The sequence below is a fragment of the Schistocerca serialis genome, chromosome 1 (genome assembly GCF_023864345.2).
Source record: "Schistocerca serialis cubense isolate TAMUIC-IGC-003099 chromosome 1, iqSchSeri2.2, whole genome shotgun sequence".
NCBI classification, from domain to species: domain Eukaryota; kingdom Metazoa; phylum Arthropoda; class Insecta; order Orthoptera; family Acrididae; genus Schistocerca; species Schistocerca serialis.
In genome coordinates this window covers 232,817,315-232,836,446 of record NC_064638.1, presented here as the reverse complement: position 1 = coordinate 232,836,446, position 19,132 = coordinate 232,817,315, and the positions used below count along the sequence as shown (strand labels likewise).

General features: G+C 42.3%; 1 protein-coding gene across 3 annotated transcripts in view; it reads left to right on the top strand.

Moving 5' to 3' along the window:
* The window catches only part of LOC126466578 (serine/arginine repetitive matrix protein 1-like), a 636,028-nt gene that overhangs the window by 606,987 nt on the left and 9,909 nt on the right, over positions 1 to 19,132 (top strand). For all 3 annotated transcript variants that reach the window (XM_050096398.1, XM_050096396.1, XM_050096395.1), the window contains one exon: positions 13,517 to 13,699. In XM_050096398.1, the coding sequence (XP_049952355.1) occupies positions 13,517 to 13,699 (183 nt within the window). The remainder of the gene's footprint in view (positions 1 to 13,516; positions 13,700 to 19,132) is intronic.

Below are 19,132 nucleotides of genomic sequence, written 5' to 3'. Positions count from 1 at the left end.
GGTCGAACGCAGAGACTTGAAAATTGTTTTACTGTCTCTTCCAAAACCACTGTGTACAAAGAGAGTCAGTTGCTGCTAATTCTTTCAGCAGCAAAACGAGTCTAACGCGATAGGCGGCAAGCAATGACACTACGAGAGCTGCCCAGAAGGTAAAGCACTGCACTTTTTTCTCAGCCTAAAACAATGTTATGAATGGGAAACGTTAGGTATGTAATATTTAAAGTCTCCTGAGTGAGCGCTCCAGGTTTCCGTCTCTTCCGAAGGATAGCGTAGCTGCAGACAGTTTCAAAGGGGCGTCTGTACGTGACGTACGTTACATGCAACGTGCCGTCATTGAATTTTTCACTGCAGAGAAAGAAACTGTGGGGAATATTCGCAAAGGCTTGTGCAAGATATATGGAACATCTGCTGTCGACAGACGTACAGTTAGTCTTTGGGCACGGAGGGTGATATCATCAGAAGGCGCTTCGGCGGAGCTCCACGATTTGGAGCGGTCGAGACCATCCACTGCTGTCACACCTGACATGTTGCAGCAAACTGATGTTGCCGCTCGCGAGGTCAGAATACAGGATGCCATTCGTGGAAGACATTTCCAGGACGATGAGGAGGTGCTCACACAGTGATGCACTGGATACGCCAACAGGACAAGGATTCCTACCGACAGGGCATTCACACCCTTATTTCGCTCTGTAGGAAGACCTTAGAACGAGCTGGAGATTGCCTAGAAGAACAGGGTGTGTAGGCAAGACACCATTCTTTCGTGTGTATAATTCTCATTATGTTCAATATGGAACTGTTGAAGAAAAAAAATGCGGTGCATTACTTTCCAGGCAGTGCGCGTACAAACCGTGCTAATTATTCTCGAAGCACCCAAAATTTACTATGAGACAAAACGTTATTTATATATCTTACGTGTTCAGTTTAAAATTAATTTTTAATTTAATAAGTGTTTACAAAGAGTGACAGTTTGTTTAAGGATTTTGAGAGTAATAGCTGATGTTAAAATTTTTACGATGATGAAAGTATTCTAAATGCTGTTAACTTCATGTTACATTGGAACATCTTTTGAGTGTCGACACTATCTCGTTACAGTTACAAATACTCACATAGTTTTGTCTCATATTAAAATTACGAAGGAAAATAATAACAAATGGCAAGTTTTGTTTTATTAGCATATATGCGCAAGCTTATCTTCGTAGTGTAGTATCAGTACTTTAGGACACACTCTAAGACACAAAAAGTGACGTGCCACGAAAGAATTACCCGAACGGAACCCAACTTGATAGAAGTAAATGTTCGGATAAACAAATTGTTACAATTTCAGAAAGATTGGATTATTTATTCAAGAGAAAGAAATTCACAAACTGGGCAAGTCAACAACGCGTTACTGCCACTGACCCTTATGGAAGCAGTTATTTGGTTTGGCAGCGATTGGCACAGTTATTGGATGTCCTTCTCAACGATAGATATCGTGCCAAATTTTGTCCAGTTTCCGTGTTGGATCGTTGGAACATCAGTATGTTGGATGACGCTGCACATAATGCTACAAATGTTGTCAATTGTGGGGAGATCCGCCGATTTTAAGGGGCTCCGGAAAGGCTCAAAATCATGAAAAGTTCAATTTTTACTTTTTTGCGTTTTCTGAATCTGCAGACTATTACCTTTTAATAGATATATAATTTATTCAATTCCGAAGACTACAACTATTTTTAAATTTTTTTTAAAATGTGTTCTACATGGGCGTGACCAACTGTGGCGCAGTTAAACTGATGTCAAATGGTGTTATTATTAACGTCCGTGTTCATCAGGTACATTTTAGTGATGTGAGATAAAGTATGTGTTGTGGATAACCTGTGATGGTTCAATATATATCGCTGGTGTGATTGTCGATTGTTTCATGTTTATTTACTCTGTCGTTATCTCGAAAATATTCGTAATTAATTCTGTTTCTTGAGTCTCTGTTTTGTTGAAGTATAATAATGAGTAAAAGTAAAGTTATTAGAAATCCTCTGCAGGCTTAAGAAAAGGAGAAATGTTGGATAGCCAAAGGTATGTGTCATTACTGTAAACAATAAAGACGATAACCAAGTGAGTGAACCTAACCTCTCAAGTACACCTGCCCATAGCAGTCAAAGTGGGAAAGAAAATACTTCACAGAAGAAGCTTGGTTCAATGAGTGAAAACTATGAATTTTTTATGGGTGAATCGGATGTGAATGAAATATTTGATATGTCGGTTCTCAAAGGAATTTTTTCAAACTGTGTAAGATGTATTCATTGTAGTGAAGTTGGTCTGGAACTTTCCATAATAAAGCACGTAGGACTTGCTAGTGAAATACAACTGAAATGTGATAAATGTTCATACATGATCACCTTTTGGAACAGTGTTGCAGTAACTGCAACTGAAGAAAATGGTAGCAAAATCTACGAACACAACAACGAGCGATGCTTGCTTTAGACAAGGAACGCCTTCGGGCTGCAGACAGGGCTGTAAAGAGTCTAGAAATACAAGCAAGAGTAAACAGGAGGAGGAACAAGAGGAAGCTGGAGGAGGAGTTTGCAGAGGATGAAGATAATCCATCCTATGGACCTGGAATGCACTAAAAAGTTAATCCAATCTTTGTCGCTCGATTCCCAAAACTTTTATTTTCTCATACTAATTACATGTTTTCTAAGGATCTTCCAAACATATTTGTTTCAAACTTTCAGTAAATGTTACACAGTACCTTCTGCATAATTTAACACAGCCTTTTTCCAAAAAACTGTATATTTTTGAATATATAAATAAAAAATTGCAAAAAAATGTTGTGAATTTTCATTACAATTGAAAAAAAAAATCATCTTTAATAACTGAACTAAAATTTTGTAAAATCCCTGTGTTAAGTTGTAGCCCATATTCCAATAAATAATCTGTAAAAAGTTCAACTTCCTACCTCAAATACTTTGTGAGGAAAGATGTGATTTATAAGCGTTATTTTAACATTGCAAGTATAGGGCGTTCCGGAGCCCCTTAATGACAAGCCGAAGACAAGCAGTAGAAACTCTTGCCATTTCTGGGCGGATACTATCTTGCTGAAATGTAAGTCGAGGCTGGCTTGCCGAGAAGTGACGTAAAACGTCTAGCTCAATATCGTCGACGTACGGGTTTGTCACGGATGATAACCGAAGGGGTCCGGCTTTTATTTCTTTTATTTGTTTAATGAAAAGTCTTGTGACTGGTTTGATGCGTGCCACCACGAATTCCTCTTCTGGGCGAACCTCATCATCTCAGAGTAGCACTTGCGACATACATTCTCAATTATTTGCTGGATGTGTTCCAGTTTCTGTCTTCCTCTACAGATGTTATCCTCCACACCTCCAGTGGATGTCATTCCCTAATGTCTTCCGAGATGTCCTGTCATCCTGCCCCTTCTCCTTGTCAGTGTTTTCCACATATCCGTTTCCTCCGCGCAGAACCTCCTCATTTCTTACTTTATCAGTCCACATAATATTCTACATTCATCTCTAGCACCACATCTCAAACGCTTCGATTCTCTTCTGTTCTGGTTTTCCCACGGATCATGGTTCTACCACACAGTGCTGTGCTTCAACGTACATTTTCAAAATTTCTTCCTCAAATCAAGATCTACGTTTGATACTAGTAGACTTATCTTGGCCGGAAATGTCTTTTCTGCCAGTGACAGTATGCTTTGGATGTCCTTCTTCCTCCGTACTTCATTGGTTATTTTGTTGCCTACGTCGAGAATTCATTACTTTCATCTTGATGTTAAGGCCGGCCGGTGTGGCCGTGCGGTTCTAGGCGCTTCAGTCTGGAACCGCGTGACCGCTGCGGTCGCAGGTTCGAATCCTGCCTCGGGCATAGATGTGTGTGATGTCCTTAGGTTAGTTAGATTTAAGTAGTTCTAAGTTCTAGGGGACTGATGACCACGGATGTTAAGTCCCATAGTGCTCAGAGCCATTTGAACCATTTGATGTTATGTTTCTGGCTGTTCTCATTTATGCTGCTTCTCATTACTTTCGTCTTTATTAGATTTGCTCTCAATCAATATTCTGCACTCATTACACTTTTCATTCGATTTAGCAGATCATGTAATTCTTCTTCACATTCACTCAAGATAAAAAAGTCATCAGTGAATTGTATCATTGATGTCTTTCCACTTTGCTTTTTAATTTCACTCCTGAACCTTTCTTTTGTTTCCATTACTATTTCTTCGATGTACAGATTGAGCAGTAGGGACGAAAGACTACATCCCTGTCTCATACACTCTTTCAATCTGAGCACTTCGTTCTCGTTCGTTCACTCTTATTATTCACTCTTGTCACTTGTTCATATTGTATGTTACCGGTCTCTCTCCCTAAAGCTTCCCCTATTTTTCTTAGAATTTCGAACATCTTGAATCATTTTCCGTTATCGAACTTTATCAATCAATGCCAAACCGCATAACTGTTTGCACAAGATCCAGAGGTGAACCAATGCCGTATCGGCTTCAACAATTTGTGAAGTTTCTTCTCTTCAATAAATCATCAATTTTTCCTGAAACTGAAGTCATTTATTTGTCTGTACATGTACATCCACCGAATTCCGTCCCATTGGATTAACTCCTTTGTGCGTCGTTTGTTCTTGTTTTGTCTTAGAGTGTAAACCTAGACAATTGCAATGTGATTAACTTCCAGCTGTTTAGAGGACAAGTGGAAGTGCAAGGGGATGCCTCGATGCTCGTCAAACCATGGAGCTCTGTGTGTAAACCTGAGACTTTGGCTTTTAACATCTTGAGACATCAGACCAATTGCAAATATATAGGAAGGAGGATAACCCTTGCTCTCCTAGAGTGTTGAAGTAAAATCCTTGTTCATGTTCAAGGTAACCAAGTCCTGACACGAAAAATCAAACCATCACAGAATCACCTATGACCTGAAATGCACCCACAATATACTGTGGGTTCAACAACCCATAGCATCGTTGCACTCGACGTCATGTGTCATTTGAAAGAAGGCAAAATGAGATTCACTGAACAATGCTGTGCGAGTCCAGTGACTTACTTCCAAGTTTCTGTGTTATTTGACACACTGCAGATGAGCATCTTTATGTGCTTCTACGAGCAATAAATTTTTCTCTGATGTCCAGTACATGCAGTTCTCTTCGCTAGGTTTGCTGGGAAACTGATTAAGACGGATTTGCGTTCACTTGCAGGAGCAATTCTTTCGGGTCTGAAATCGATATTCATTATTGAGGGGTTTCACTCTTCTCCACTCCCCAACTTTTGGATCCTTCTACGATCATACACACCGTGTAACATGGCTGCGTGTGGTACGCCATCCCTTGTAGGCGCACTGGACAGTTAACCTATGTATACCAACAAAGATAGCAACTTCGCTCACTGTGTCGTCATACCCACGTTCAAACATGAAAACTCTTATGCCCCATTGTGTCAAATCTCCACATCGACTCATATTACAGCGCTTGACCGTCCAGTGGTCAGTTTTCAGGTGTTTATTTATTTATTTATTTGGTAAACTTATTTGGTGATTACGGGGGGGGGGTTCATTAAGTAATGTAACACATATTTCTCGTTCTGTTTGTGAAATCTTGTCGAAAATCGTGGAATATTGCCGCTTCAGCTCTTGTAGGTTCATGAAATTCCAGTACGTGGCGGAATTATATGTAACACTCAAGACGACGTTTGTAACAGGTGTGCGTTCCAGGCAGAGAGTTGTCTTCCAGTCTCATTTGGATGAAAAGCACAGCATCGCAGATATTCATCGACACTTGCGGAATGTCAACAGAACCCTATCTGTGAACAAAAGCACGGTGAGTCGTTGGACGAGGCTTCTGACATCTTCGCAATAAGACTGCAGAAACTTGTTAGACCACCGGCGTGTCAGCTGACCACACAAATGTGGCTCCTGCAGTGTCGGAACGTGCGGACACTCTCATTCGAGGTAATCGACGGATCACAACTAAAAATTTCGTTGCTGCTGGACGCCTCTGTTGTTACTGCTGAAACACTCGTCCCTCAAAGGTGTGTGCTCTCTGGGTTCCTCGCCACCTAATAGAAGACCACGAAGAGCAACGAATTACAATCTGTGCGGAACTGCTTGCAAAAATGGTTCAAATGGCTCTGAGCACTATGGGACTTTACAGCTGAGGTCATCAGTCCCCTAGAACTTAGAACTACTGAAACCTAACTAACCTAAGGACATCACACACATCCATGCCCGAGGCAGGATTCGAACCTGCGACCGTAGCGGTCACGCGGTTCCAGACTGAAGCGCCTAGAACCGCTCGGCCACTTCGGCCGGCAACTGCTTGCACTTTACGAGGCTAATCACGACAACTTTTTGTTGACATCGTCACGGGCAATGAAACATGGGTTCATCACTTCAAACAGGAAACAAAACGGAAGTCCATGGAGCGGCTCCGCACCACCTTTCCTCTGAAGGAAAAATTAAAAGCCACACCCACAGCTGGTAAAGTCGTGACGACGGTCTTATGGACTCTTCAGGGACTATTTTGTTTGATGCAGTCCCTGGTGGTGCAATGGTCAACTTAAAACTGCACCCTCATCCGGTAAAATCATGGTAAAGGTCTTCCGGGACTCTGAAAGGTGGTTATTAATGAGGCAAGACACTGTCTCCGGCGTCGACCAGTAGAGTGGCACCATATGGACATACAGGTACTTCCAATGATGTAGCGTAAGGACACCGCACTGAACGGAGATTGCGTTGAAAAATAGGATTTTGTAGCCAAAGAAGCAGGAAAAGTATGGTGCACAGGAATCCTGAATAAAACCACCTGCTGCAGAAGAAAAAGTGTTGATCTACTTATTGAAAGCCCATCGTATTAGATTAAGACGACTACTAATTAATTACTCAAAGATACAGAGTGCATATTTTCAGAATCGTAAGAACGTTTTTTCAGTGAGAACTCTATAGGTGTGTGAATAGAATATTTTGTATGCCTGTAGACGTCAGAAGGTAGAGAAGCGACACGTTCATTATAGACGGAGCAGGAGGAAGGATGTGGAAGGTAATCGGTCATACCCCGCCAAGGGAACCATCCTACTAGTGGTCTGAAGCGATGTGGGAAATGAAGGGAAAATAAAAAAATTCTACGGCTCGACATGGGTTTCAAGCGTTGTCCTGATGACGGTGATTTTGATTTGTGAATGAGGACGCTAAGCAGCGAGGTCATCACAGCACATGCATGAATGGTACTCAGACGAGCGTGGTGAAGATCTATTACAAAATAATAGTAAATCGGGAACATGCATACACGACAATTGAAAAGACGACATCTATAACTTCAGCATCAGAAAATACCTCAATAAAAGTCAGCCGAAACACAGCAGGTTGTCTATATAAAATCAGGGATAACATACCAGTACACACAGGGTTAAAAAAAAAGGAAAGGTAACTGTAGCAGTGGCTAGACTGAGTCACTGTGTGTTCCATTAAAATCATATACCCAGCATGTTGTGAAAAAATCAAAGAAAACCTCCTAAACACGAAACAACTCGGCTTGTTATCGGTTAAAATAGAGGACAGGTCCTGTAAGAATGCATTCAGCCCTCTGGTTGTAATATGAAACACTGTTACAATATTGATTGGCGACTCCATAGTGTCCTGTGCACTACGACCAGATAATGGGTATACTTGGAAGGAGAGACAGCATTGGTCGTTTATTTTTGTTTACTATCGCAAAATCGATTTTCGGTCACTTAGTGACCATCTTCAGTGCTAGAAGTTAAAAATTTTTTCACATTACGATCAGAGAGTATAAAACAGAAAATCACAATTATATCTGCATATGACGTGTTATGTTCATATGCAGATATAATTGTGATTTTCTGTTTTATACTCTCTGATCGTAATGTGAAAAAAAATTTTTAACTTCTAGCACTGAAGATGGTCACTAAGTGACCGAAAATCGATTTTGCGATAATAAACAAAAATATACGACCAATGCTGTCTCTCCTTCCAAGTATACAGTTACAATAAATATTACGTATCAAAATGGTTCAAATGGCTCTGAGCAAATGGTTCAAATGGCTCTAAGCACTATGGGACTTAACTTCTGAGGTCATCAGTCCGCGCCGAACTTAGAACTACTTAAACCTAACCAACCTAAGGACACCACACACATCCATGCCCAAGGCAGGATTCGAACCCGTGACCGTAGCGGTCACGCGGTTTCAGACTGAAGCGCCTAGAAACGCTCGACCACAGCGGCCGGCTTATGACGTATCGACAGCTGTGTCTCACATCTGTGGCACACTGGGCTCCTCGCTACGTAAGATAAAGACATGGATCAGTGAAAAGTGTCCCACACTAGGCCTTGTAACAGTCACTTCTTCTGCTCGTCGTAGTCAGCAGGAGCCAAACCACGACCGTACTGGAGATTTTACGGAACGTAGCTTAGTATTTGTGAATTTCATCCACTGAATCTCTCACCACCACATGGTCTTCTTGGTCACAAATGAGGTGACAGTCAGCACGGGGACTGAACAGCAAGTAGCAGGTGGAAGGGAGCTGCATCAGCGAGTCACTTTGCCCGTATCCCTATCTGCCACGGAACCCAGCAGAAATTACTTCCTTATCCTGTCTTTCGAAGAGAACAAGAGCGTCATGCAATTCTATCATCATCCTATATGATGGTTGCATCTGACCAATAGCGAGAAGGGAAGTAGGAGGGTGTGAGGATATGCGAAATTTTCTTGCTACCTCGTCTACACCGTTGCCCACAGGATGGCAAACAGTTTCGCTTAATAAACTGGAAACTGCTCTGGGAGCCCCATATTGAGGACAATGCCCGTGAACACGACATGGCAGCTAGTGAAATCTCTCTGCCTACACACGTTTCAACGACGATAAAATCCGGGTGGCAGTAAAAGCCTCGTTAGATTCCATTTTTGAAAAATGCAATTCTTCCAGTAAGCAGTCAGTTCGAAAAGTAGCCTGGGCCTCTTTATTGGACAAGGGGATCTCATACGTCACCCCTGGTTTTAACGTCCCCAGTCTGCAGTAACTCAAGGCTCCCCTTCGCCTGGATCCCAAAGGGCTTCGGCGCTTGTGAATGGTGATGGAACCGTCTTTGCATGGGAAGCAGAGGGATTCTAACTAGTTTGGGACAGACTATCACTCGGAAGACACAGCGAGTAGACAGCAGAGGCTCACTACGGGCTAGCAACTGGTGTCATGCGATAAGCCTCTCGGGGTGTACCGATCTAACATTTTGGTGGTATCCGTATTCAAGATGATCCTGCACAAAGGCTTTATAAAATTGGAGATCACGTGCCGTATCGGCTCTCCAAGACCTATGACTGACGGATTTTAGGATCATTAAAGCACTGTGACATCTCAGTTTCAGTTCTTTGAGGTGTGGCAGCCACTTAAGTTTCTCGTAAAAAATGGGGCCAAGATAACACTTTCTTAAATGTGAGAACTGTAGCTTCCAGTTTTAAAACTCCAAAGATAAATAAAAACTTTGTTGTTACACCATCCCTCCAACTGCATGCTCGTCAAATGCAATTGCCGATCAGTCGTTGTAAGGTTTGAATAGGTTCAGAAAACGGAGAAGTCGTCCACAAACAAGGAACACAGTAGAGGACGCCGTACTGAGGATGTAATATTGTTCATGAGTGACGAATTCCATGACACTTCGAACACTACCACGAGGGACACCTTATCTTCACTTAAAACGGTCAGGCAGGGCATTCCCAATCTTGTATCGAAATACTTGTCGGCGAGAAAGGACTGTACTAAAGTGGGTAGAGATCCACGAAACCCCCATATATCTTTTTTCCTCATTTTCTTCTCTAAAAGAGTAGCAAATATTGTAAGCCGTTTCTAAATCGATGGAGACACTGATAAGGTGTTGGTTACAAAGTAAAACATGTTGAACTGCTGCTTCGAGCACATTCAGGTTATCGAGTGTAGAAAGATACCTTCTGAACCTGCTTTGAGAGTGACTGAGTTGGAACCTGATTTCGAGGGCCACACTAGATTCTGGTTGACAATATGCTATAGTAACTTTCCTATGCAACTGGTCTCACTAATGCTATGATAATTACTGCGCTAAGTCGATCCTTCCCTAGTATTAAAATGAAGATTAGAATAGACTCTTTTCATGAATTTGGAAAGTCTCCTGTTATCTAAATTTCATTAAGAGCTGTAGAAGGAATCTCTTCACCACCAGTCCAGTTGTTTCAGCATGCTGTACGTTATCGCGTAGTGACTGGTTGTGGTATCACAAACCACTGACAAAGCAGAATCCAAATCCCACAGAGACATAGGCTGGCTGTATTCCTCAATGTTGGTGGAATTCAATTGAAAAACATGCCTCACACGAGTCTCGCGATAATGAAGGAACGCTGGACTCTGGTTAGAATCGAGCGTAATGGTCTTATACGACTGAGCCATTGTCTGAGAAGTCTCTCCGTGATGTTATGGAACACTCCTGCTCTCGTACTGCTGCTATTGGCAGTTGTGAGTTCCACCCTGAGATTCTCCTGACAGTTTCCATTCTTTATTTGCGGAAGTGAGACTATTGAAGGAACCAGGACGTCTATCCAGTATCTGTGTTTACTCTCCCAAATCGTTCTCCTCGTCTCTGTCCAAGGCATTCAAAAGGTTGGAAGATTCACATCCGTAGGGCGGCGACTGAATATTCGAATAGTCGTCATTCTGTCTCTGAATGCACACCTACACACATCATTCCACCAAGGTCCAGGCTGCGTACAACGTGTTACCACTGACTTCGGGATGGATGCATTAGCAGTGTGGTGGATAACAGTTGTAATGTGATCCACCCAGTTCCGGACGCCGTCTCACTAATCGAAAACAGCTAACGGCTTGTAAAGCATCCAGTTAGCCATTTTGAGCAGACATTTCGGTGGCTTCGTTTTGAAATGTGTCCCATCGGACAGATGGATCCAGGTGGGGTATTGGTCACCACCCCGAAGGTCCTCATCTTCTTCCCAGTGAGGACTGTTTGTAAGAACAGGCGAGCGTGAGATGCGGCCTGTGGTTGTAAGAGAACCAGTAGCCGTGCTAAAGCGTGTAGTTTGAGCAATGTTCATCAGTATGAGGACTATAGTTCCTGTAAGATCGTCAAGTATGTGAACTCTGAGACAAGAAGTGTTATAACCCAATAGCGCATTGCGGGCATTAAAGTCTCATAAAAAGGAAAAGGAATGGGGTAGTTCACGAAGAAGAGGACCTCAGAGTCAACAGGCACATTACAGAGCACACTGTGACAGAACAGCGACCAATTGTAGCGTAGTGTTTAAGGGGAAAGATGAGGAGAGGAATGTGTCCTTGACGAATGGTGTTACACCACGTTTCACCCTGCCACCGCTAAGGTCGTCTTTTCTGTGCAGGTGATAACCTCCTAATACAGGCGCATCACTCTGTTAAAAACGAGTCTCTTAGAGACAGAGAGAAAAAGGCCTGTTCTGTTTTAGGAGTCTCAACTCCTCCATATGAGTCCTGTATCCATTCACATTACACTGGAGTATGGGAGTCATTTCTTCTATGTGGTTTTGATTTACGCTACCGTTGTGGTGGGTGGTGAGGTACATGTAGAGTGAGGCGGAATGAAGGAGTTGCCTGGATCCGGTGACAAGGCATTGAAATCCAAGACATCCTCCACATGAGTCACATGTGCCAGGCTGACGCTTGTTGACGCCTCGGACACCTTTTGACATAAGCTTTGTGCGGCTTTCCCTTTGAGAATGATGGGGAAAGGGGGCGTTGAGGGGCATTCTAATTCCGAGGTGTTTTCGACGTGCTCACTGAGAAAATGTTGCTCATCTCTTTTGTCGTAGTTGCCTGGATCGCTACGTCTTTATTCACCTTACTTTGATATGTATGGATGCAAATACAGGTTCTGGCGGTAGGTAATGGTACGTTGGATGCTGTCTACGACGAAGCGTTCACCTTGGATACACATTTCTGCACCATGAAATAACACGAATTAGCAAAGACCAGTGGTTTTGTTACCTTATATTTATTTTTCGCTTCTGTACAGGGGATCAGCATGGTCACTTTTAATTTCTGAATTTACTATTGCTTAGCAAAAGCAAATCAGTCTCGGCTCCAGATTGGGTAGCTCCAGAGCCACCGACATCGTCGTGTGACCAGCCTTTGTAGTATCGCGTAAGTTTAAGTGTCTAAGGCCTAACCTTTAGTTCGAGGAAACCTGCCGTAATGTGTTCAGGCAGCGTAGAAGAACTGAAAGTCACAGTAAAAGAGACGCTCATCTCAATTCCTTCAACACACCTTCGTATCGTTTGCTCCAGATCCACTATCCGCTGTGATTACCATTCTTGTTTGAGTTCCGAAACGTCTATGTCTATAATGTCATGCCATATGACCACGCACTTTCTTCAGGTGAATGTGTTATGCAACTCAAAAATTATGACACAGTCACTCAAATTTTCCGACTTCCTCCGAGGTTCCACCTGCTTGCTCAGTTACTCTCGACCAATAAGGAACCATTTCATAACCGCTTAATAGACTTTAAGGTACCATCAAGCCCTTATAAACGTTTAGGAATATAACAAGTGGACACTATTTCAAATGTCTCTCCTTCCTTTTGGTAACTACAAGCAGTTTCTGCTTTACGACTCATTGATTATTGAGAGCCTTCATCAATCGTTCGGATGAGTGGGTGTGAATATTTGCTGACGGTACACTAAAAACGCTGGTAATTGAAGAATTAAATTTCGAAGGTTCCGTCCCACTCTCACGAGCTGCGAGGGAAATTGTCCACTCACACAGAACCCTGGTTGCCTGAGTAAGCCTTATACAACCAAGTTGCGGCACGTCCCCACCGGTCGCCCGCGACCAACTGTTCCACTTCAACAGCCCTGCATCATACCAGCGCACAGCACCCCTTCAGACAAACGGTTCTTGTATACAGCTTTCTGGTCTTCGCGACCAGGCGTTTAAGCAGGTATCACAGTTCGCTGTGACGCATATCGTTCCACGTCAGAGCCGCACGGCGGTCGCTGAAGCATGCTCAAATATTACATGGAGCCGTTCACCATTCTACGTCTCAGGAAACCCAGAGTTGCCAAGTCTTAAGCCAGCAAACGAATGTTGACCACCTGAGGTCCAAGAATGCGAGTCCAGCGTGCTTATCACTGTACCACTGCTGGAAGTCAATAGTAATTACTCGTAAATACCTCTCGCTCTGTGACTAAATTCTGAAACTCTATAACATTACATGGTAAAATACCTAAAACGTTTTAATTAAACTTATGTGTTAGTTTTTCTTTTCTTTAGAGAATTTCCACCAGTGGAGATACAGTACATTAAGCCTGTGGTCCATTACGGAGAAAAATTACTAGTTGCGCGTTAGTCGCTGTTGCTAATCTGAGAAGCAGTATAGCGTCAAATAGTTATCCACCTAGACATTGAAATGGAACGATAGATATTATGATTAGTTAGATGACAATTTTACAAGTAAAATACAGAATGTGTGCACGTATGCGATGTTGTCGATGTATTTGCAGAACTTGAGCACGAGAACAGCGAGATGGGAGACGCCAGACACGACCACGGCCGCCTCGTACTTCCCTGTGGCGGTTCAGGACAGCGATATCAGCCTGAGCAGCGACTACTGGGACAGCGGTGGCTTGGAAGCGCTGCCCACGTGGTTCCGTCTCAGACATCGTGGCAGGAACCACTTCCGAAAGGTGCGTAATGTCACAACTCTGTGTCTGTTACCATTTGCATTGAAAGTGTGCCGTCAGTAAGATATTTCACGGCATGCTTGATTTCCCCATTCGCCCAGAAATATGTGCCAGCGTAAGTTATGCGCGCCAGTAGCATCAGATGGCGTGGGTATTGGTGAGCTGGCGAACATAATTCAAAAACGATATCAGGCTACGTCCTACTTAAGCGACATAGGCGACTGGCAGTGTGCGACTACTTCCGTCCACAAAACAGGACTGTAGCTATAGCTACGAAAGTTTCCAAGTCCTGCGACATCCGTACTACTGCTTGTTGCCCAGTGTAACTGGTCATTAGTGAATTTTGTCACTGCAGAGCGCCTGGTAGCAACAGCAACAACTGTGACTCATCTCGGCGAAGCGCTGGACTGGTCGCTACTGTGAAATACTTATCATTTGATTATAAGATAACTATTAAGTTAAAACATTTGGTTCTTTCTCATCTTACAGCATTGTATCTTTACTCGGTAAAGGACTCGATTCCTTGTGGTTATTCGTCGTAGTTACTTAGCTGCACGAAGCAAAGTAAATGACTCCATGAAATCTTTAAATACGTAGAGGCAAAAACGCATTATGTAGACTTTTCATTTAGTTCATTTTAGGCCATACATTTCTGCGTATGAAATGTAGCCAACATATCGAAATTGCATTTTAGTTTCAGATCAGAATGGTATCTCTCTTCGTTCTCGAGACTTCGAATTTTCTGACTGGCGAACGGTTTTCGCGCGGTGTGCACACCGAGAATCACGGTTGTACAAATTTTCGTATTTCGCAAACAGTCCAACATATCGAAACGAGCACGCAAAGCTAACGTATTTTGTCGTACATTGACACTCGAAACGTTTTGGTCAAATCATTGAGTGGAGCTCAGACTCAGTATAAATTACATGATACCTCACAACTGTTGGGATAGCTTTAAGGAAAACACACGGAAGGTCGACCCACGTGTTTAGTCATTTGTTGTTTCAGGTAATACACTTTATTACTTAACAGCAATATTATCATTACAATTAAAAAACCATGTTGAAGGAATCAAAATTGTCGCAATTAAAACTTGAACAAGCTCAAGCCATAAAAAACTAATTTTAACAATTCTACCATTAAGAGCATGGCTTCAGACCGGAAGTGTACAGTTACCAAAAACAAGAAAAGGTCGCACCAACTGGGCGTGGTTGCAAGCAGGTTCCACAAACAATTTATCGAAAAATCAATTACAATGACAGCCATTAAGTGTACTAACAATTTCCAATCTTAAGCAACCGTTACACAATTGGATAACATCCATCCTATTACGGAAAGCATCACAGGCCACGTCACTGACTGTAGCTTTTGGAAGGCCGCTTAGCAATGTATAAGCCTTAATGAAAAATTCCTTAAGCAATAAAATTACACAATCCCTCAAAACAGACAAACTGATAAAGTATAAAACTTAAATATTAATCCCAGGCTATGCACTCCAACCAAGAATTTAAAAAAATGACGCTTAAATAAAAATGCAATTGCCCAAAATACGGGGAAATTGAGAGTGCATGCAGTTTAAATGCAACTCCCAACTTGTACAGACCAGCAGGAACATTGGCAATCAGCTTTAATAAATATACGTTCGGCCAAAATTCAGCTTCAGCTGGGAGCTACAGCAAATGGCTATCACAGTCAACAAAGAACGAGCAGCCAAATTGCGCAAAGGTTGAAGTTAGCTAATGACCGTGGATCAAGGTAAGGCTCGACAGTTTATAGTGATAAGCAACAGACCTTAAATGCAATGCGCTGAAAAACAGTGATAAGAGTGCAAGGTTTAAACGAGTAATTAAATAAGTTTGAGAGAAGGAACCTCTGGCTTACCAAATACGCCTTAAACATCCTGAGCTTAATAAATTCACCAAATAGAGCAGACTACTGGTTCCCGCTTAACGGCGACACTCCGCCGTGGCTCGCATCAGTCTACTTAACTTGAGCCACCACGACGCGGCTGTTAGCGCCACCAGACGACGTGCGACGACGGAAGTGCCGCCACGGCAAAAGCAAACACTGCTCTGTTCCGGGCCCGGGGAAAAGGAATGCTTCGTCTGCCGCCAAAGCTTCCCTGCCAACAGACATCAAAAGGCAACAGTAAACTGCGCAGAGAAAGCTACATACAAGAATACACGAAGAGTAGAAAATCGGATCCAATTGCACGAGCGACAAGCGATACAAGTTACAAATTTAGCACTGCTTAAAATTACTATTATTCAGAAGCCAATATATGAGTGCCTGCTGATGCAGTAACTCAAGCATACACATCTACAGAAGTTGCTTTACCTCCCACACAGACTATGTTACAATTTAATTCCCTTCATGGAACTTATACGGGGAATACCCGTACACTTGCACGACATATGGCCTGGAACACAAATTGCAATCATCAACACTTACTGATGATCGTGCACTCAGTAACTCGTAGGCCTGTTAATATAACAGTTCCAATTTCACATAACACATACATGGCCTTACAATATCAAGTAATGAAAAATAAGAAAACAACGCTTAACTCCCTCGGGTGTGACAGAGCCGTGACTTGCGTATTGCAGGCGGGGTGTCATAGCCTCTAATCCGTACAGACGGACGTCGAGGTGCTGTCAATTTTAAGCTTGCACAGAAGGGCAGGAAGATGTCGACCAGGTTGCACGCGACGTCTGTAGATATTCCTGCAGCTCGCCGCAACTAGTCCTTAAGCGAGCCGGCAAAGCTTGCCCTCGACTGATTTAACTAGCTGCACCTTCTCGAGACCCCCATCGGACAGCCAGAGTCCTCCAACAGCAACAACTTGCCAACAATATGTCCTCCCGCAAACTCCCTCTCCAGCCCCCACCAAATCAACAACACGCACCTAGACCAAAGACACTAGCCCGCGACATACGATCAAATCGATACCGGCAAGTCAAATAGTTAGTGGCGCCAGTGGAATTGCATGCTGGTAAGATTGAAGGCGCCATGGCTCATTATGCAATGGGTTTTTGTCCGAATTTTCGTAGCTAAAAGAAGAAATGGACAAATGCGGAGTCATTTTGATAACAAATTTGTTAATAAATTTTAATTACTTGAAAGTAATTAGGGTAATTAAGAAAATCATATTGTGGGGAAATTGAAATATTTCACGAACAGCTGCTGTATACGAATTGTCCAAAAGTTTACCTCCTCAAGGTCTAGCTATTTTATGTATAAAAAGACTCAATGGTTTGTTATTTAACTGTCGAAAAGGCTTTCTTGGAATCAGGAGCTCAATTTAGCACATTTCGAAGACTTAAGAACCTAAGAAGGTAAAGCTTTGCTCATGCTTTCTGAATAAAACACAGAAATAAATACAAAGGTAAAAGGAAATCAGTCCTGTATTTTGTGACATGGTTTTACTAAAGGAAATAAAATAGTTTACAGGAACATTTGACGTGCTTTTGAGTGATACTCGAAATCATTATATGCCAAATGAGGTGCACCGGATGTATATCTAATCTTGTATTTGTTACCTTGAGTCAAATCATTTCACGAAACATTTGACATTCTTTCAAAAACTTCTGGCCGCTTTCATTATGCAGGCTACTTAGATTAACTGAAATACTTAGCATTTATATTGATTGCCGATGAATTACAATCCCGACAATTGAATATCGATAAAATTTCCTTGTTGAGCAATGAGCTTTATTTCGAGTTGGATGTGTAAGTTATATTGGGACAGGAGCGTATACACTTAAAGTATTTTGGCAGTACCTTAAAAATATAGTGTAAGATGCACTGTAAAGAGTATAAATAAAACATAGTACACAAATGTGGGATACCATGTAACTGAGTTAAAATGTAAAAAGTTACTAGGTACGAACCAAGAATTTGCGAAGATGGTTTTTAACTTTCCTGGCTCTCAAATGAAGGGGTAGGAGCAATTGGGGCAGGGGTCGCAACCTGAGACGTGGCTCCAATGTCCTGTTCTCGCCCCAGGTACCAAGGAAAGCTTAGGGACCAAAGCACGTCAATGACAACGTTTATTTCTTTACTTATTTATGTTTTACCTTTTTTCTGTTATTTTATCTTATTTCCATCGAGCGTAGCAGGAAACCGATGTCACGAGAAGAACATTCCAATATCCAGAGAATAACCAGTACCAAGAGTGGAAAATGTGTGAATCAACTCATCATTTCAGGAACAGCTCAACTCTGCGATGGGCTATGGAACACACTACAAAGAAAATTAGAGAAAAATTGTTTGTATTTGGGATCGCGGATAACTGTATAATGCCGTCCAATAAGGAAGTGCCAGAAATGAAGAAATGAAAGACATTTCTCTCCCGCCAGCAAATAAGTAGTGAACTCTGTTCCCACTTACGGAGTTCGTATTTGTTAGTGGGAAACATCCTGAGTCCAGAAAGAGGAACAAATAAGAAGATATCTGATGAGGAGTCGTACCGATAATTAAGGCACCAAGAAACATAGAACTATCGTCGATATGCACACCAGGCAATGCTGGTCTGCGTCCAAAACATCACAAGTGACAGCAGTGGGGTGTCTCCGGGATGAGCGTGTAGCGCCAGCGGCATACTTGCTTCCAACCAGAGGTTGTTGAGAGTTTCGGAGAGAACATCAGGCAACGGTTGAATAGAACAGGAAAAAGGAATACAGTAGAAGACGAATGGGTAGTTTCAAGAGATTAAGTAGTGAAGGCAACTGAGAATCAAACAGGTGAAAGGACAAGACCTAGCAGGAATACTTGTATAACACAAGAGAAATTGAATTTAACTGATGAAAGGAGCAAATTTAAAAATGTAGGAAATGAAGCATCAGAAAGGGAATAAAAATGTATAAAAGATGACAATAACAGGAAGTGCAAAACTGCTAAACCGGAATGCCTACAGGAAAAATCTAAGGATTTAGAAGCATATTTCACTAAATGATAGGTACTGCATACAGGAAAATTAAGGAGGCCTTTGGGGAAAAACGAAGCAGCTGTACTGTATGCATATTAGGAGCTCAGATGGTAAACCAGTCCTAAGCAAAGAAGAGAAAGAGGTGGAAGGAGTATGTAGAGGGCATATACCACGGAGACGAACATTGAGGCAATATTGTACAAAGGGAAGTGAACGTAGATGAATATGAGGTGGGAGATACTTTACTGCGGAAAAAGCTCTGAGACGTCTAAGTCGAAACAAAACTCCAGGAGTTGATGACATTCCGCCAGAACTACTGATAGCCTTGGAAGAGCTAGCTATGACAAAACTCTTCCATCTTTTGTGCAATATGTATGAAACAGGCGAAATAGCCGCAGACTTCAAGAAGAATTTGATAATTCTAATTTCAAAGAAAGCAGTTGCTGATAGATGAGGAAATTAGTTTATCAGTTTAACAAATCATGGTTACAAGATACCAACACCTGTTC